Source organism: Saccostrea cucullata, unplaced genomic scaffold, assembly GCF_032062105.1.
Source record: "Saccostrea cucullata isolate Sc308-1 unplaced genomic scaffold, CSIRO_AGI_Scuc_v1 ctg466, whole genome shotgun sequence".
NCBI classification, from domain to species: Eukaryota; Metazoa; Mollusca; class Bivalvia; order Ostreida; family Ostreidae; genus Saccostrea; species Saccostrea cuccullata.
The window spans coordinates 108,405-129,590 of NW_026921194.1; the positions used below are offsets into that span (position 1 = coordinate 108,405).

At 32.5% G+C, this 21,186-nt stretch overlaps 2 protein-coding genes across 6 annotated transcripts in view; one reads left to right on the forward strand and one right to left on the reverse strand.

The window, feature by feature from the left end:
- LOC134259433 (uncharacterized) overlaps positions 1 to 13,027 on the forward strand; it is a 47,215-nt gene extending 34,188 nt beyond the window's left edge. The window contains exons 2-4 of one of the 3 annotated variants that reach the window (XM_062742012.1): positions 5,324 to 5,379; positions 12,288 to 12,428; positions 12,499 to 13,027. In XM_062742012.1, coding sequence (XP_062597996.1) covers positions 5,324 to 5,379; positions 12,288 to 12,428; positions 12,499 to 12,818 — 517 coding nt within the window. In that variant the 3' untranslated portion in view covers positions 12,819 to 13,027. The remainder of the gene's footprint in view (positions 1 to 5,323; positions 5,380 to 12,287; positions 12,429 to 12,498) is intronic. The other 2 variants (XM_062742015.1, XM_062742013.1) reach the window with 2 other exon arrangements.
- Positions 13,028 to 17,141: 4,114 nt separating this feature from the next.
- Positions 17,142 to 21,186, reverse strand: part of LOC134259434 (uncharacterized) — a 33,486-nt gene continuing 29,441 nt past the window's right edge. For all 3 annotated transcript variants that reach the window (XM_062742017.1, XM_062742016.1, XM_062742018.1), the window contains 2 exons: positions 17,720 to 17,782; positions 17,142 to 17,575 (listed from right to left, as the gene is read on the reverse strand). In XM_062742017.1, the coding sequence (XP_062598001.1) occupies positions 17,505 to 17,575; positions 17,720 to 17,782 (134 nt within the window). In that variant the 3' untranslated portion in view covers positions 17,142 to 17,504. The remainder of the gene's footprint in view (positions 17,576 to 17,719; positions 17,783 to 21,186) is intronic.

The following is a 21,186-nucleotide window of genomic DNA, read 5'->3' on the forward strand; positions in this document are numbered from 1 at the left end:
TGATTCCGCCACATATATACAGATAGATCAAACAGGTAGAGTATTGATGTACTTTTGGCCTTGCAACTCTTCCATGAAGGTCCACGCAGCACTGTTAAGGACAACTATGAAAAAACAACGAAAAATAGCCGTGCAAAAACATTGTTTTTTTAACCGAATTTATTTTGATTACGCTGTTTTATTATCACTGAACTTAAAAAGTTATGGAATAGCATAGTATAACCAACTCTTCACTGTATGAAGTTTGTCCCATCGATGGGGAGTCACTTGATGAATGCATACGAGGGGTATTTGAAAAGTAATGAATATCTATTCGCTGTATGACCTTGTCAGCAAATACAATTTATCATTGAATAAAATGCTGACTGACGTTTTTCATACAAATTGTTAGTCCATTATTTATACACTGAATTGACCACGGATTTTTTCCGTTATTTCCTAATTATGACAACGAGCACACGGCGGGTGTGACCGGTCGGCAGGGGATGCTCACTCCTCCATGGCACCTGATCCCACCTCTGATGTTTCGGAGGTCCGTGTTTGCTCTGCTCTTATTTTGTATATTTGTTTAATGGACGTTGAGATTGAATACTGTTCGTTATTTCCATATCCTTCTGTATTTTATTCAACAAAAAATATCACAGATACAGCTTAGCACAGTCCTTCATGATATTCTCCTTTAACTTCTACACATTTTTTGCAGTCTTTGAATCATTTTCTGAAAAGCCGATTTATAGGCCGATTTAGGGATACCCTTCAGACACTGATATAACGCACTGCCTACAGCCTGGCGGCTTTCAAATCGTCGTACTTTTAAGGCATCCTTGATGAATGGATTCAGCCAAAAGTCACATGGGGATAGGTAAGGGCTATATGGAGGATGCAGTAAAGTTTTAATTTGTATGACGGGTCCCTTCGAATTAAAGAAAATAGCGTACATAACCTTCAGCACTGTGCGGCTACGCCTTGCAATTTGTGTTCTGTCCTTGATGTCAGTCACCTAAACTTTATTATTTCTATTTATTTCTGGTTCGAAAAAGAAAATCCACGTTTCGTCACAAATGACAATTACGTTTAAACGCCTGAAATTGCAATGTTCATATTTTTCTAATAACTGCCGACAAATTTCTACCCGTACCCTCTTCTGCTCATCTGTGAGAATATGGGGACCCATCAGTCAAACTTTTTTCAACATTAGTCTGTGTTTTAATATTTCAAATACTGCTGACGAATTGATACAAGTGAAAAGATGAAATGCCATTTACGGTGTATCTTGCATCAGTTTTAATGATCTGTTTCACAGTGCAAATTTCATTTTTGGTGATGGCAGTTGAAGGTCTTCCACTTCGAGGGTCATCTGCAAGCGTCTGCTGACCGTCTTGAAATCGACGTACCCATCTCAGTGCAGAAGGTCCATAAACTTTGTTCAAATCGGCTTTAGTTTCTTTTGAGTTATAACCGAAGAGCGCCCTTGGTTTACCGTATGCCCATTTTTCTAAATGATCAGGAACTTTACTCGCCATTGTTTCCTGCTCTAGTGTCGCAGACGTCGTTTACGTCATATGTCAAGATCTCGGGTTCGCGCATTTAGAAAATTTAAATTATTCACATTATGTAGGAAATTGATTAATTTTTTTTTCATTCAATTTTCCTAAAAAACTATGTTAACTAGTTTTTATTATTTATTATTCATTAATTTCAAAATGCCCATCGTAGTTCGTGTACTGAATGTAGGTCATTAATAAATTTCAATATCACAAGGACATAACCTGGTTGAAAATAAAAATTCAAGCTATTATTTGTTTCTGCATACTTTTTAGTTTCTGAAAACTGCTTTGAATAGCGTTTTTATAGTTCAATTATCAGGTTAATAAGCCAGTGTCAAAATATGTTTAACTTTTACCAAATATTTTGTGTAATTATAGAATAACGCCCTCGATTTAAAGAAAGCAGCAGCACTTTTCAAGTTAAGAAAAAAATCAATATTCAAAAAATCGCTGGACAAATGTCACTGAAACTGATTAATTCCTATGCCTACAGCTTTTACATTGTTAGAATTCACAGTCCACTTAAAGTTTTCTATAGTTTTTATACATATCGATTGGAAAAGTGAATATGATTTGTGCAGCAATTGTATTTTTTTTTTTTTTTAGAAAATTCTCCCTAATATTATAGATTTCTTTTAATTAGAAAATAGGGTATACCCAAGCTCCGATGTTGTTTTCTTGAAGTGTTTTATTATCTTGAATTGGAAATAACAATGATGCCACAATATTTTATCGTAATATACCCTTGCATTAACATTTATTTTCTTTTTGAGAAAAAAAAATTTTGATCACAAACTAAATTAAACAAGAATTAGCACATCGATATTTTATTTTGTAAAGAACGTTTAATCCTTATGATTATATTTACGCAATTATAAATTATCATTTTTTCTCTCTTTGGGTCCTCTTCACATCTACAATCCGTTATGTTTGTCAAGCGTAGGAATATGGAAAACTTTTTGCCGCAAAGAAACGAGATAAATAGTGAAAAGTTCAAATTGAATGTCAAAACAATCAATCAATAAATTTATAAACCTCCTCGAATGTTTTCTAAGTCAACAAATATCGTTAGTACGAGTACTACTTCAGAATAAATCGTCCTTGATCATGGTCATGTTGACATTAACAACAACGCTCAGACCGAAAGTTTCAGGCCAACGACGCCCTCGATTCTATCTCGTTTTTTCAAAGTTTGAGGAGGAATATAGAATGTTAAACTATGAATTTGATCCTACGTTTCTTTACCCTCTCATAAGGCCACCAACTCAGCTGATTATGAGAATATAACATCAGAGCGATCTTTAAAACCGACAGTGCATACACAATATTTTTGTCTTATATCGTCTTTGTCAGTCCTGTTTGTCGTCATTTTTTTTAAAGTTTCTTGTAAACATAATATAGCTTAAACAGTATAGGAGTACATGTTACTTTTAATTGTTGTTTTATAATTAGCGAAGAAACTAGTTCAAGAAAGTAGTTCTGATTGAAATTTTTATCGATGTGTTAACTTTTTCTTACTTTTTTTCTCGTCCAATCACAACACAAGGCATCAATAAATGAAACAAAGATAACATTTATCATGTTGTGGAAACCATATTGTGCATAAAGAGCAATTTGAACTTTCTCTGCATTAAAAAGAAATACGCAAGTGAGTTAAGGCTAAATATAGGGATTTCTACACAAATTAGCAAATAAAAATGCATAGATTGTATATTGTATATGCAAAGAAAGTTTAAATTCATCTTCTTTTTCATACTTACTGCCCACAGCATAATATAGCTAGTATACATAATGACATTATTGTTCTTTCCCATTGAGGAAAATTAAACACATCAGCAAAAACAAAAAGTTGTCGCAAGGGCATAGCCTATTTAATTTAAGATAAATAATGTATAATATTAGGGAGAACATTCAAGAGATTAATAAAATTGCTACACAAATCCAATCCTTTGCACTTTCTCAATTAAGAAAAAAATAGGAAAATTTACACTGGACTGTGAATTTTTACCAAATTTCATCTTAAAACTCCAAAAATTGTAACTTAAAAATTGCAGTTTTCGACATTTTTTATATTGGTTTCATGAATCCTAGGAATATCCTTTGTCTATTCATACCTTGTATCTGTAAAAAAAAGTAAAGTGTGACCTTGCAACGAAGTGATTTTGTTGATGTTTCTTATCTACTTGTGTAGTAAGGATCAATGATATCGTAAGATTACGTCACAGTGCAAATTGGCTATCGCATATCATGGGTATTAAGAATATTTTAGAAAACAAGTCTTACGTTTTTCTGCGTAGTATGTAGGTACCATGTGTTTTACTAAGATTTTTTAGCGTAGAAAACTTCATACGTAGCCTTAACTCACTTGCGATTTTTTTATTAGCTCATATGCATAGAAATGCCCATATTAAGCCTTGAATTACTTGTATGAAATGATATCGAAATCCTAGTTTTAATGCAAGATTTGGTGATTTCTATGGTTGTTATAAGAATATTGTAAATGAATATATTCTATCATAAGTAAGTTTTGTGGCTGAGTTATTATATACTAATTGATAGATCTTTGTACACAAACATTCCACACATATCTACCTGATTAGTACTTGGGGAAAACGGTCCTTTTTTAACCGGTTAGCATGGGATGCTTATTCCTTCTTTACACCTGTTTCTCATGAACTTGATTTTTCCAGGGTTCATGCTTTATTTCCTGTTCAGAGAATTAAATTTGAATGGATTTTGGTTGATCCACCAGTTTTCGTTTATTTTTGCATGTTGAGATTAGGACAAAAGACAGATATTATACTACAATCAAAGTCGATAATGTACATGTACATTAAAAAAAAGAAAATAATTCAAATCAAGTACCTAGCAGATTTATTCTTTCTCAACAATTCACTCTCTTTACTAAAAAAAATCATAGAAATGATTTTTTGGGGGAATTTCATTTAGCGTAATACCTAGATTCATTATCTTAGAAAAACAAAATGACGTAGACTAGCACGTAGCCTAAAAAAGCCGTCATGAATTGAGATTAAATAAATAAAAAAAAAATTATAGGCAGTAAATTTTTTAAAGATAGAACTATTTTTTTTTTCCTTCAACAACATATTCAATTAATAGTGATTTTTTTTTCTAAATCTTGTAGATAGAACAATTGTTGAAAACGCTAAAATGGGTAATAAATGTAATTCATGTTCTCCGTTTTACGAAGTGTATCGTGCACTGACGAAGAGTTGTAGAATATATAGTAGAATTGAAAATTAATATATAATGAAAATAATGTTTGAATTTCAATGCAGTTCGACCTAAGACGCATGTCGGTGAGACTTCCCTCTTTTTACTGTGTTTCGCTCGTCGTAGTGTTTTCGTTGTGAATTTGTAGCTACAGTTATTCAGATAACAACAGTCGAAAGGAAAGTATAAAGGCCCTGCCGCAATTGTTGTTCTTGTCTGCAACAATATTGACACAAATGTCCTCTTTAATAAGCCATGGTTGTTCCCAGGGATTATGATCAAGGAAGGAAATGGTTTCCTTCAATTAATAAACTGAATACATTACAGCATCAACAAAACGATTCATTTTATTATAGATGCAAGATGGAGTTAAACATGTATGTTAAAGTTTCCATTCTACTTATCAATTCTTTCCTCGTTTTTTCCAAAAAAGGACCATGTGATAACAGGTACATTATTGGAATGTTTTCTTTTACAGACTTTAATCTTTTAAAATATTCTATTGATCTATTCTTCATATTTTTCTATTATATGTTATTTAGAAGCCATGGCTGTTGTTCAGAAACCATATGGAACGAAACACTGCAAAAATGTACAGGTAAAACTGCTTTCCTGTCAAAGTTTAAAATCAAATTTTTGTTTTCCCTTGATGATTTATTACTACTTTCTTTAACCCATTTGCTAAATTGCTTTTCTTTAAAACAAGAAAGAGGCATAACAACCAAATTGAAATTCATCATGGAAGGTGTGATATTTTTTTTTAAAGTTGTATTCAGTGCCAAACGTTTTTAGGAAATATTCATTATATTACTTTTGAATTGATTATATCATTATCTCTGTAAGGCAAAAATCGATTTACGGCTTTTCTTCTAGACAGATACAATGTAAAGACTTCGGTTATTTTATTTATTTATTTTTGCGTTCGTTTATTTGTTGGTTTACTTGTTTAATTATATTTTTCATTCTTTGTCTGCTTTTGTTTGGTGTTTTTTTTTTTGTTTTAATATTAGGATTTTTTTCAACTAAATAAATAGAAACATCATTTTTGTCTCCAATTTATACATGTTTACTCCTCTGTAAAACCCTGGTGTTGGCAAAGTAATGTTCAATCATGTGTCTTTTTATGAGAAGGTGATTTGAAGTAAATAATTAAGGAATGAAGCTTATTTCAATTTATGTTATCCGATATACATTGTAACATAACTTGGGGCAGTTTACGCTTTATAAACCGCGAAGCGGTTTATAAGAGAGCGCAAACTGCCCCAAGCTTTGTTATATCGGATAACATAAGTTGAAATTAGCTTCATTCCTTATAATTTAATTTCAGTGTAGACAATGAGACAATATTTCCTCCGGAAAAAGGCTTCGAATTGAGCAATATTTTAAAAGTAACGTCAAGCGGATTAATACGTTTTTGACGTAATTCATTGTGACGTAGGCAAGTTATGTTATACAAAATGTTATATGTTCCTCTGAATGATTCAGCCAATGAAATTGCTTGATACAAGTGAAATTAAATTCTTTAAATTTAATTGAAGAAAAAATAAATATTTAATTATTCTACTAGAGGTGCTCAGAAAGTTCGCGGACCATATACGTTGCACTGATTTCAAGAAAGACTCTGGTTCACTTTATGCTTAAATGCATAAAATGATCCTGTAGATATACCAATTGATTGATTTACACTTGTTTTCCATTTGGAACATTAAAATAAAATAGAGACTTGGTGCTTTCACATCCTATTGCAAATTTCTTCTTAAAATCAAGTTCTTGGAGAACTGTCTTAATGAAAATGCAATGTTCTGGAATTTTAAGGTAAACAGGTATAATTGAGTACTTTATATACTGTCCAATGAAAATGACTCTTAGTTTTGGTTCTTCTTTACTGATATAGAAGCATTGTTTCTCTGTTGTGGTAGTTCTCTCTCAATATTCTATGATAATAAAATTCTTCAAAAGATGGCTTTATTAATTTGGATCTTAATTTAATTGAAGAAAATAATATGACCGCACTCTCTGATCTAAAGAAAAGAATATGTCTATCAATCCTCACAAACAGTCCTATTATTTACTTGATGCATATTTTAGATTAGAGGTTGCACTCTATATTAATTATCCAAAATATCTTTACAAATTGGCCGTTTTTGTAGACATTTTCCGAATATGAGGAAATTGACGCATTTCTCGACGTCATAATGCATTGCATTTTCTAGCCAGAAAATTACATTTTTTATAGAATCGCAGTCACCAAAGGTCTAAGAGAAAATCAATGCATTGTTTACTGAAACTATGCAGTTTCAGTTTTTTGAGAAATTCACAGGGCCAAATAAAGCAAAAGAAAACATTTATTCCTTAAAAAAAAAGTTTATCAAATGTTAAAATACATGTTTGGTTGAAGTGTTAAATTCTATTCAACGTGTTTTTATAGAAATCATTTAATATAAGAGAAATACTCCTCTAAAAAATACTCATCCTTCACATTCAACACTATATAGCTTATTACACACTCTTAGAAAAAAAACTTAATAATAACTTTTAATCAATATATTTCGCTAAAACGTTACGCGCGATGTTGGTGACGTTTGACGTTACGCTTCCATAGCGCTACGGAAAAATTGACGTATTGCCTTTAATAATAGTAGTTGCTTGACTGGTACCCTATCGCTATCTCTTTGTACTTGCAATACGAGTTAAAAAAGTCATAGGCTATTTATAATTAAACTAATGAACATTAAGGTCGCTGTGGATTTGTATATATATTATAAATTTTGTTAGCTGCTCGAAGCAGTCTTACATGCATTTTCATGTATTCCGTTGAATCAAAACGAATTTTACGCGTCAAGAACATCCACTGGACAAATCTGTTGAACCAGCTAAATGTTCAGTAAAATATTAATTAATAGAGCAAATTTATTAATCTGACAGTCAATCTAACAGTATAGAGTTGCACATTATGAAAATTTATTTACTTCTGTAGTTGATTGGTAAAACAATATAATTTAACGACTCTAAAAAAGGTAATGTCTTATTTTACCACGTCATTTTAGACGCTGGACATTTCTGTTGAACTTGTAGTACAATTACTGGCTCCAAGCATGCAGTTTGATATATATCGACATCAATGAAATATTTTAATTCTGTAAGAAAACACATTATTCTGATATAATTTGTTTCTATCTAAACTTTCTTGTAAATTTAGTGTTCATATTAATATGCCCGTTTTTTTATCAAAAGCGTTACAGATTCTTCATCTGTGAAACTATCGTTTTCTATGTCTTGCCAACAATTAACGCAAAATTGTTAATGATGTAACAAACCACATCGATTGTTTTTGTTTTGGATTCACTTTTGAACGCTCTACACACGAAAAATGCGCGATCCCTACTAAAAAATAAAAACACGTTACACGCTTAAAACACATATTATGTGAGTTTTAAAATTCTTCTTTTTGCATAAAAATTATTCAAATGTTATTTTCGTATTAGAATAAGGTAGTTCTGTTAAAATTCTATCCATTCATACCAAATTCATCCATATTCCGATTATTTTTTTTTTTGAATTCACCGATGACTTAAATGGGTCGGATTCTAAAAATATTAAGGTATTCAATGTATAATGAAGTGATTTTGAGCAAATTTAAATAATTTTGAACTAGTAAAAAATGCATTGCTAGATAAAGATAAAAGTAAAATGAACCATATTCACATGACGGATTACATGTAAGGAGACAGTTATTTTGCACGTTAAAAGTTTTTGAAGAGTTATCCGCCCTTGATGAAAAGAATACAAAATTTGATTTCTCAAAACTTCTGCGGTAAATAATTTATTTTATTTCATAGATGAATAAAGAGGGAGTTTTTGCGTATTTTCACCAAGAGATTTGTTTGAAATTCAAATTATATTTACAATATCTAATAAAAACATGCGCTGCCCATAGACTTCAATGTTAAATCTAAGGTGCAATTAATTGGACAATAATCAAAATTTTGTAAATTCCTTTGGTAGAGCATTTTTATTCGGTAACATCTTCATAATGCTACCATGATTAAGAATATCAGAGCATTCATTTATTAGGTACAAAATACGGTCGTTATACATTGAATACCTTAAATGGCACCAACATCGCGCCTAACGTTTTAGAATTGCTAGAGAACCATTTATTTTTTTTGGACAATGTTAAAATGTTTTTGAATAAACTCTTTCACTCTATCAGTCAAATGCCACTCATGTCATATGCATGTATATACAAGCATGACGCGGGTTTTACATATTTCCTGCTTCCTCAAACACTATATTGATGCGTTATTTTCAGATTTATTTTCAATTTTATGATTTTGTACGAGATTGAACCCTTGGTGATTCATAGAATTTAATCTTGTGACCAACCCGTACTTATATCCCGATAGATGTTTTAAAATAACACTTTTTTACTTAAGTGTTTAACGAATATCTGTCGATTAAAGTCGCAATCGAATTGGATTTTTTGGTCTAGCAAAATTTTTACACCTTTAGAATGATATGATATTCAAATGGGCATCAACGTCAATAGGCCTATTAAGATTGCTTTTTTTTTTGACCAGTAACATGTACGTCCGCCGATATAAAACGTCGTTAAGTAATTGATCTTAAACATCCACTTATAACGTAGAGTAGCTCACAACATTAAATATCCTAGCTCGCAATACATGCAATATCTGTAAAGAGATAATGTCGACTAGATCATGTTTCAGATACTTATAATTTTTCTCAGATTAATTCAATGCTAGCTGCATTGCTCTTTTTTTGGGAAACTTTCAAAATGCAGCATTGTTTTACCTTAATTTTTCCAGGCATGCATTGTATTAAGATTAAGACAAAACACCACACAATAGGTTTTCTACAGGAAATATATATAATGATGCCATACGCATACATGAACTTGTATAATTAATAGAGAATATTACATACTAAAATCCATATCATATGTCATATCAGCCCGAGTGGCCCCATATCTGCCTGAGGGCCGAAGGCCCGAGGGCTGATATGGGGCCCGAGGGCTGATGTGACAAATGATATGGATTTTAGTATGTAGTATTCTATTTATCATATATTTAAAATACTTAATGTGCGAGTTCATTTATTGTCATTGAAGAATGTTTCGTGCTTGTTAATGACATTTTTCTTTAAAATCTAAAAGAGCCAATTTTCGGTAACTGGAAAAAAAAAAGACCACAAACGTCAATAAAGAAATTTTTTACATAAATATTTAAGTAAAATCAAGTAAATTAACTTTTGAACTTAATAAAAGCGTTACTTCCGGTTTGATATGGATTTTCGGCCCGCCGGTCCGATACGTGATATGGATTTTCGGACCGGGCCGTGATATGGGGTATTGTGACGTCACCCGTATCACACCGTGCAGAATCGGTGTATTAACTACTAAGTATATGATAATACATGATATACAATCTCATTTTAAAATGTAAACATGCTTGAATTCTAAATCAAAAACAAATGGTCACATGGAAGAGTAGGAGTTGAAAAGAACTGTCCCCTATATTTATAAAAAGAGAAATTGATTGATTGATTATATATTGTTTAACGTCCCTCTCGAGAACTTTTCACGTATATAAAAACGGTAAACAGAGAGGAAAAAAACTAAAATTAATATGATAGTAAAATGCATTTCAATTCTAAAGCAACTGTTTTGCGAAACACAGTTTGATTGGCTGATAAACTGATGTTTGAAGCAGTAAAACGACCATTAACGAGCGTGAAAGCTTTTCATTGTGACGTCATAATAGAATGACGCTTAAGCACAATGCTCCGTAACGTATTTTATGTAACTAAGATCAACAAAATAAGACGTAAACAACAAACAAAATGCTTGGATTGCATTAGAATGGGAATAAGTAGTAATACGATCTGATTTAAATCAGATCCTTCCAAGGATCCTGAATTGGGTTTCTTCAGATCCTTGTGTAGCGATCTATGTGAGCGGAACAGAGGATCTGATTATAATCAGATTGACTATTGACTATTCTAATTTGGTATTTGCGACCTTTAGTGCTGCTTTAACGGTCGCAAACATCCGTTTTACCGGCCCCACTTACGCGTCGCCGGTTAAACTCAGTTTGCGACCGTTAAATCAACATTAACGTTCGCAAATACTTAATTTGAAGATTTAGTTATTCCCTAATTAATATGAAATTCTGACTTGATTTTTTGGGGTATTTTTCTCATATAATCCCTATGGGTTATCTTTTGAATGACGAATGTCACTATACTTGTGTTAGTTATTTCATTAATCTTTTTGAAAGAATTTAAAAAAAACAGGAAAATGAGAATTAAAATTAATTTCTTATATATATTAAAAGGAAAAAAAAAAGCAGGGTCGCATAACGTTTGAAAAAAATTGAACGCATGACCGAAAATTACGATAATTTGTCAGAAGAGAAATTTACTTACTATGCACCAAAATCAGAGTTCAGAATTACTCGACCGTAAAATGCATGACGTCACGTAGGAAAAACGCTAAAAAAGCCCTAAATCTGTGCAATTTGATGACGGCAGTTTGTCAACAAATCTTGAAGCGTTATTTGATGCACCTGTTGTAAACACATTGTTTTTCAATAATATAAAGTTTCTTGCCATCTCGATACAGTTAACGGAAGTCAATGGGGTCTTATAATTATTTTGAATTGCTTAAATAATGACAAAGGCAACAAAAAAAACTTAGCTAAACAGTTTCTGGTACATCCCCCCCCCCCCCAAAAAAAAAATGTAACCCGTAGTCAGAGAGGGCCTGAAAAGGTTTTCAATCAACCATGACGATGACTTTAACGCGAAACAAAGCCATGTTACGAGCGGGTTACATGTATTTACCATGCCAACTCTTAAATCGACACCTTACTACCACAAAAAACCGCCATATATACAGTAGATTTTTATGATAATAACATTCACCTGAAGTTTGAAAGAAAACAATTATGCAATTAGGTTTTTTGTGCCCGTCAACCTACTATTTTATTCCTCTTACTTGCTTGTGCGCGCGTCCTTTGATTTATTCATTTGCGTGGTTACCTATGCCCAATATAGCCAAGGCTTGAAAGATAAACACTCTGATGAAATTCCATGCAAGGGAGAAATAAGGCTCGTGACAGATGCACGGGGGAGACTTGGAAGATAATGACAGTTTTCGATTTTCACAGGGGGGGGGGGTATCGTCATAAAAGCTTCAATAATTCCTGAACTATTGGAGAAAATCAAATTGGATTTTGGTTATATCTTTGTGAAAGATGATCTTAAAAGTGACATAGGAATTCTAAAAAAATATTTTTTTTTAAATTAATTCACCTCAAAAGTTTACCCTGATTTTCTTTTTCCTTTCAGTATATTATCCAAAGATATACAAAACATATTTTGAAGGAAAGTGTCATCTGACCATATAACAGAGAATATTAAAACAGTAATTTTTTTTAAGACTCTGGAGTATTGAATGCTTATTTTTTGCCTTTTCTTACGCAGTGTGTGGACCAGGTTATTTCGGAGAATTCTGCAATATGACATGCATATATCCGGACTATGGAATGGGTTGTCGGATGATGTGTTATCCTGAACAAAATAAAGAAAGTTATGATTTTAGAACAGGATGTGCAGATCACGGAGGTATGGAACGTTCAAATCATTTATATAAATTATGTCATTTTGGAATATACAATTTAACAAGGATTTTCAGTTTCTTATTCTACAGATTCTGCACCTCGACAAACAACTGCAGAAGAAAACGATGATGAGAAGAAACCCACCTCTGTCAGTTTTTCTACGAAAGATATTCACCCTTCCTTTAACAATACTGGGCCACGAAAGAATTCCATTCCTGATTTGCAGATAACTGTCATAGTTTTGTTTTTTGCCCTTTTTGTCATTCTTGTCTTGTACTTGTTTTCTCAAAAATGTGTCAAATCAGAGGAAGAAACAGATGCGCAAGAGCAGGAAAGAAATCCACATTACGAAGATGTCAAGGATATTCAAATTAATCTCCAACAGACATGTTGAATACATTTCCAGAGATAAAACTTTTAAATTCTGCCACTGAGAATGCAGTAGAACATAAATTCTTAAGTAATTTTAAACGGAACAATTAGGTAAATTAAAATTTTATGTATGTATCGCTAACTCAACTTCATCCTTATATTTTGGGTATTTCGAGTGTACATTCAATTTGTCGAAAAGCAATTATATAATAGTTAATTTATTTAGATATAAAAAAAAAAACAAATACAAAATCACATTCAATGAAAATGAGATTAATACAAAACTTTCACACGGTAAATATAAATAATGATATAGACATTTGATTTCATATTCTTTAAAAATGTGTATAAATAATACTTAAATAAAATATTTATCACAATGCAATGTAGAATGATATAATGTGCCGCACATAGCTGAATGAAATTGGGCGCAAATTGAAAAACTGTCCATATTTGTATCCGCGTGTTATTCTCGATTTTTTTGGGCCTGTTTCGAAAATATATTCGTGGGTTGTCCGGTAACTATTCGACAAAGCGGTTTTCTCAATTAATAGTGTACGCACTAAGCTGAAATTTTCAGTAAATGTTTACTAATCAAATTTAAATGGATTTTTTTTTTCACAAAATATAAACGAAATAAAGATTTTATTACCCTTGAATTGGTACAGGGTATTCTTCTACGGCGCACAGTAAAATGAAGTTTTATTTGAGAAAACATGAGTACTGATTAGAAATAAAAAAAAAATTACGTAAGATTGGAATAAAAATTATTCTTTTTCGAATCAAAAATGTCAAGGCAACCAGTTACATTTTGGAAGCTTTCCGAGCAATCCAATGGGAAATGGTAAACACAACATACAAAAATTATGACGTTTGATGACGCATCGGATATTAGTTTAGTTTGATTAAGATGTTGTAAGAATATCAGCAGTCTCGTTTAAAGTCATCATTTCGTAAGTTCTATAGTCGACACAATGACCTTTTCAGCAAATTCAATGAATCATTGAGTCAAATGCTTACTGACGTTTTTCAAACAAAGTGTTAGTCCATAATTTATACACTGATTTGACAATGGATTTCCCTGCTATTTCCTGATCATGACAAGGAGCTCAGGGCGAGTATGACCGGTCAACAATGGGTTGTTCACTCCTCCATGGCACCTGATCCCACCTCTGATGTTTCGGAAGTTCATGTTTTCTCTGCTCCTATTTTTTATTGTTTTATGGACTTTGAGATTAAACACTGTTCGTTATCTCAATATCCACCTTAGCATTCATTAAATAGTTTTTACACCATATAACTTAATGGTTTATCGAGAATCTTTATTTTTATTAAATGTATTCATATCTCTCGTTATACCTATGTCCTAAAATAAGCGCCAAGGGAAATAAAATTCAAACAGGATCTTTGAATGAAATTTTTACCAAGAGACATAATGCATAAGTTTATAACCTTGAACTTTGATACTTTGAATTGAATTCGAAGGGAGAAATACAAACAGACAAATAGACAGACAGACAGACCCAAATTTCACTTTCAAAAAAAAAAAAAAACAGCGCAGGGGGGATAAGGAAGCATACAAAATATTCAACTTTGACTAATTCAGTGCTGCATTATGACGTCATAGTATGAGAGATGACATCAATTTTAGAACACAAGTTTTCGTAATGTTGGTATTTAGAAATGTGATTTAACTCTAGAAAATGAATAGAAACGTGTAAAAATTAACAACAATGAATTGTTTTTATTTTGTTATGCTGTATTTTGTCATTTTTATTAACAGGATCTTTGAATGAAATTTTTACCAAGAGACATAATGCATAAGTTTATAACCTTGAACTTTGATACTTTGAATTGAATTCGAAGGGAGAAATACAAACAGACAAATAGACAGACAGACAGACCCAAATTTCACTTTCAAAAAAAAAAAAAAACAGCGCAGGGGGGATAAGGAAGCATACAAAATATTCAACTTTGACTAATTCAGTGCTGCATTATGACGTCATAGTATGAGAGATGACATCAATTTTAGAACACAAGTTTTCGTAATGTTGGTATTTAGAAATGTGATTTAACTCTAGAAAATGAATAGAAACGTGTAAAAATTAACAACAATGAATTGTTTTTATTTTGTTATGCTGTATTTTGTCATTTTTATTAAAATATACCACCGATGACGTCATATGTGTACATCAAGTAACTTTAGAATTGATCAAGTCGTGTAAAGAGAATTTGGCTAAGACGACATGTACCAAGATACGTAAAATGGAGTTTAAAAGCAAATACTGTGGATATTTTGTGAAATTCATATGGAGTTCAGTTAATAAAACAGGTATGCTAATTTATTTTCAATGATAATATTCCCTTTAAAAGACAGTCAGCTATATACGTCTCCCGGTCGGCCTTTCCTCTGTCATGTGTGACAAAAACTAGAAAACTGACCAGTCAGCAAGGGCCCCGCCATGGAGTAGAATTAATAGGGTGCAGATTACGGAATGATTAAAAAATGTACGAAGAATAAGCAACAGCAACTATATTCTTAAAATTTCAAAATAATTCCTGAAATATTCAAAAACCTGAAAATAATATCCTTGTATTTACATTAGGCAGTAAAGAACAACTTAACATTGAATGTATATTTAAACAATTATGAAGCTTGTGTTATATCAAATGCCAGCCTTCAATGAATGCAAATATCATGAAGGCTTGAACTTAACTTCAAACAAACAGCAGTTGCAGACAAAGGTTTACATTAATCTTAAAGTGACAGATGAAGAAAAGCCTACTAAATTTTCTGCAGCAGGCTAGATAATTAATCCCAAGGGATTAATTGTATCTCTCTCATCATTTTCTTCTAAAGTTACAATAAGAACTTTTTCAGTATTAATGATAGAATGGAGTTTTTATACAACTATCCTAAAAATTGATAATGTTCTTGAATTAACATAAAGTGAAAAAAAGTAAATCAAAAAATCTTGTTTAATCTATTTCTTGTTATTAGAATTCAATGAAATCATAACTATTAAACAAAAATAAATTATAAAAATTTATATATAAATCCACATTTCAGAGTGTTCATAGCATTCCAAATTGAAAATTGACTTAACTTCAAAACAAACTTCATTTGCAGACAGAGGTGGAAATTCATCTCAATTTGACAGATAAAGATAATGCTCTGGATTTTCTTCAGGAGGAAAGCTAATTAATCCCAAGGGACTCATTGCAGCATTCAGTTTAAAATGGGAACATCTTCAGCAGTTATCTCTCTTTGCCAATGCTTTCGTATATAAAGTTAAGGAATCTACCCCACCACCCCAGCTCCAAACCTGGGGACAAAGAGAACCAAACTTAGCATCAACATATGTATTTCTGCCTACTGAACTACCATACCAAATTTGTACTTGATTGGGCAACCAGAAAAAAAGTTGCCCATTCATTCTTATGCATAGTTAAGGAATCTACCCCACCACCCCAGCTCCAAACTAGAAGACATAGAGAACCAAACTTAGCATCAAAATATGTATTTCTGCCTACTGAACTACCATACCAAATTTGAACTTGATTGGGCAACCATAAAAAAAGTTATTAGAAAAAAACAGAAAATTTGTGGACGGAAGAGTGACAGACGGACAGACAGACAGACAGACAGACGGACGGACAGAGTGATTACTATAGGGCACCCGCAAATTCTTGCGGGGCCCTAATAATGCACCAGAACAACAATAAGCTGTATATTTCAAAACATAAGATTTGTACAGATTGAAAGTTTGCCTCCTAAAATACCTTGAAAGTGCTGCTAGAATCCCGAGTTAAGCATGGTTTTACGAAAAATCTCGGTTCACATGTAAACAAAATCAAAACATCGGGTAAGGTTTATTGCGAATGTGTGGAATAATTATTTTACTGACGGGACAGTGGGATTCTAGCAGCACTTTTTAGGCAAAATAGATGTTTTTCAACTACATCATTTACTCAAAGAAATTATTAAACTCCGGAGTATTGTTGTTCTGTTAGCTTTTTTATTAAGGAACATTTTGCTATTAATAGAAGTCACGTGATGCCGTGGTGGTGGTGCACGTCGTTGCGTCAGAAACTCTTTTATCTTTATGCAATAAATAATAATAGTTTACGTTTATCAGCGGATTTGGTAGATTATCAATCTTAATTTTCTTTAAAAAGTCTAATTTTCCTGAAAAATGATTTATATGCTTCCTTAACATACCCGCGAGGACTAAAAATTATCCAAGCAAAAATAAAGCTGAATCCTGCTGAATTATGTTTTTTTTTATCGAAATATAAAATGTGTTGTGGATGGGGGAGGGAGTAAAATCGACAAGTCAGAAAATGATAATTCAAATTGTCTAATGATAGTATTGCTTTTGCTTGAAACACCCTCTTTTAATTAAATATCTACAAGAAAGAAAAGGATAGTTAACATTTATGAACTAATTGAATCTTATATCTCGGATTGTTTACAAATTTACTCTTACTAATACTTTTATAATCTAATTGAGGTTACATGTACGTATGCAATAACAAAATGACGGACATGCATCAATTAAAATAAAAAAAAATGTTGCATAAGCAAATAATTTAAAAATAAAAGTACATATACATCAAGAATATATGGCAATATATATCTTTCCGCTGGCTTTATGCACTTGCACAGTATGTTAGGATCCCGTCCTAAATCCTAATACATGTATATTCACATCAAATTGTTGACCCCAATGCAGTCTTTCAATAAACAATCAATCAGACTTTTTTTCCTAAGAAGTTCTACAACATATATGAAAAAATATAATTATCATTTTGAAAAAAAAAACAGCAACAAATTGCGATAAATGGTTTTGCTGATTTAACTTAAAGATGTTTTTATTCAATGCTTGATTTATTGGTACATGTATGTTCTATCTATTTTACCTGGTATTTCATATATATCATCAAACATCAGCATTGCTTCATCTTCATTTAAAGTGGTCCAGTCTGCAAAACGTGAAAAAATGTATTTAGGTATTGAAGATAATTAAGCTCATATCAACCAGTAACGTAAAGCCTCACAACAAACAAAGTTATGATACAACCTAGACACAACATTAATAGTAAAGTTTAACTAGAAAAATAGAAAATAAAATTTTTCAATGACCAACTTTCAAACCAGATAATTTAATATGCATCAACATTAACATTTAATAGCAATGCGTGTCTAAAGACCATATTGCTTGGCATAGCTCAACTCTCTCACTTCAACCCCTTCAATCACCTAGAGAACACAGGTCCCATTTACCTACTATCAAAAGAAGTCTGAAGTCTAAATCCCTAAATTCATAATTTCTGAAATTTCAGTTACCTCAAAGCCCATACAAGTAGTATACATGTCATAAAGAATAAACTTGCTTTGATGAAAAAGGTCAGAGAATCTTTAGTATTATTAGATGCATTATTACACCGCCAAGTAAGACTTAAATCTTTTTGCAAACAAACTGATGCAAAAAGTGAGGTATGTTTGTTTACTCATTCAAAGCAACGTTGGCCAAAGCCAGCACCCGGAGCAAGTTTGGTAGTGTGCAATCTTAAATACATCATCAATGAAAGTTTTGTCAAGAAAGGCATCTTGTTACTTGCAACTCATGCTGTTATAAGAGCTTTAACCTGTTCCAAATCCAACATCCTAAACAAGTGTCGTAGTGTGCATTTCTAGATGCACAATTAATTAATGTTTATTTTTTTGTAGGATGTAATCTAGTTCATCCTCTTGAAAATGTATATTAATATATCTAGCAACGAAGCAAATCTGAAGATAGGCATCCCAAAATGAACCAATCATGCAAGTTCCATCCAGATAGGGATTCAATTTTCTTAAGAATGATTTTTTAATTAAACATTCGATATGTTTATACATTAAGGAAAACACTGGAAGCCAGTCTAGTAGAATATATATACCTAGATGCATCTTAAGTAAAGTTGGGTGATTATATACACTTAATCACTGGTTGTGAGTGGGATAGCTCTTTTATCAATCCCGCAACAGGGAGCTATGCCCCGAGGGATTGCCCGAGGGGAATAGTCCCTGTCAATGGTTTGATGAAAGAGCTAACTCACTCACAACCAGTGGATAACTGTTTTATTATACTAATGTATAATATCATTTTTGAGGTTTGAACTTTTTTGGAGTAAGATAATGCTGCAAGAATAACTTAAAATCCTACTGCTACTGAAGTCATAATGATATCTTAAGTCAATAGATTTTATTGCTGGAAATCAAAATTTTCGGGAAAATTCTGAGGGTGGATAGTAAAAACTATACCACAGGGTATAACTTTGCTATGCATAGACTATAAAAGTTATTTTTCCTTCTGAACTTTATATAGAAACATATTAACAGAAGAATAATTATAGGGATTATATTTTTTTGCAACTTGAATCCTTCATAATATTTTAGTTTTTCACTAAATTCAATTTATTCATTGAACGTGTAGTAGTGTTCATCTTTCGATGCATTATGTATAAAAGCTTCGTGCAGATAGCGCCTCCAGTAACCTAGGAAAAATCATAGTAAAAAATTGCAACCTGCTCACTCCTCCTGAAGAGTTTAGTCAAATTATTCATCTGAATTAAGTCTTTGACCCCCTATTCACACAGAGCTGCGACTCTACGGCGATCAAGCCACGATCTGGAATTTTTTTGGAGGTAGATACGTGTAGCAACCGATCGGCGTCTAAATAGAGCAATTTGGCAAATGATGGTCTTCTTTACGACCGTAATACGATGTCCCTACGTCAAATGTGCTACTAACACGCCTCTACTACGATGTTACGTAGACAGTTGCCGACAAGCGGCTGTGCTTACTGTGTTTACGCTACGCTACCACTACGACATTGAAGACCATACTACGACGCTACACAGACCCAGATGACTGTACCGCTATGTCGTTACGGTATTGCCGATCATATTACGATTTGCATTACGCTTCTAGTACGATTTTGACGATGATTTCAATATATCTTGCAACCGCAGATTTTTGTAGTACGATTTTAGCGATGATACATATCTTGCGACCGCAGTTTTTTTTTTTTTTTTTTTTTTTTTTTTTTTTTTTTTTTTTTTTTTTTTTGCGGCCTTTACCACATGGTTCACGGGCATTTTCAATTGTAAATGTAACAAGATGTGAAAAGTCTCCATTGCAAATGATCTTCACGAATAGTGTCACCCTTTACATGTAGTTTAAAGATGATGATTTGTCAAATATCAGCGCTATAAGAACAAACTCCTGTCTCGTGATATGATTGTCGTAAGGTCATTGTAGGTCTTTGTAGGATCTTCAGGAACGTATAGAGATCGTAGTGAGAACGTAGTACGAACGTAGAAGGAGCGTTGTATGAGCTTACTTGGTAAGTTACTACGCTCTTATGGCGCTTTTACTACGATCACGAAGATTTCTCTACGATGTCTGCGCTGCTTGTACGATTACGGCGCTTCTACTACGCTCTTTGTACGACTTAACCCCGATTCTTGTAGGCCACGATCCCGCTACGCTTGTTTTGGACATGTTCAATATAAGCGTGGTGACAGCTTAGGGCTCTCCGATCATGAAGACTCTACTGCAATCATACTATGCTTATGACGACTCCACGACGTTTCTCTTGCGATTTGTCACGATCGGCCACGCTTTGATCGTAGTAGAAGCGGCGACTATATGTGAACGGGGGTTATCATTCTTTGCTAAATTCATCATATAAGCAATTTCGGTCCTGGTACACCAGATAGGTACTTTGGAATGAACCTTTTAAAAGAAATAATCTGTTGACTCGTCTAAAAAAATGGGCAAGTAAGTCAAAATTAACATCTGAACCTTTTTTAATATTTTACAAGGAAATAAAGCCGCTGTGTGACTGAAAGTAATTGTAGAATGCATCCAGCTCCTAAAATTTAACCATTTTCAAAAATATAAGTCTGTTTCGGAAAATTTAACTCGTATCTCATCTAGTGGATAGGTCAGTAAATAACAAATACAGATGCAAAAGGTTTACAAACAATTCACGGATGCCGGACATCCTGCAATATCAAAACACATCTGATCCTTCGCCTATGGTAAGCATAAAGACTGTCACAACTTTGACAACAGTTGTAAAATAAATTTTATTCTGAAGAAAATTTTTAAATGCTGCAAAAAAGCAATCATATCAAATATAATAAAAGCTATTATATCAAATATAATCAAAAGAGGCCCAGAGTCTCAGACAACTTCTGCTCTTAATGACCAAGTCTTATTTATACAATCCTTTTAATTAAAACTTTTAATACAGTTTAATTCAGAATTCTGATTCTGATTGATAGTTTTCTGCAATCGAAGGTCTGTGGTTAAATGTAACATTGAATAATTTGAAATA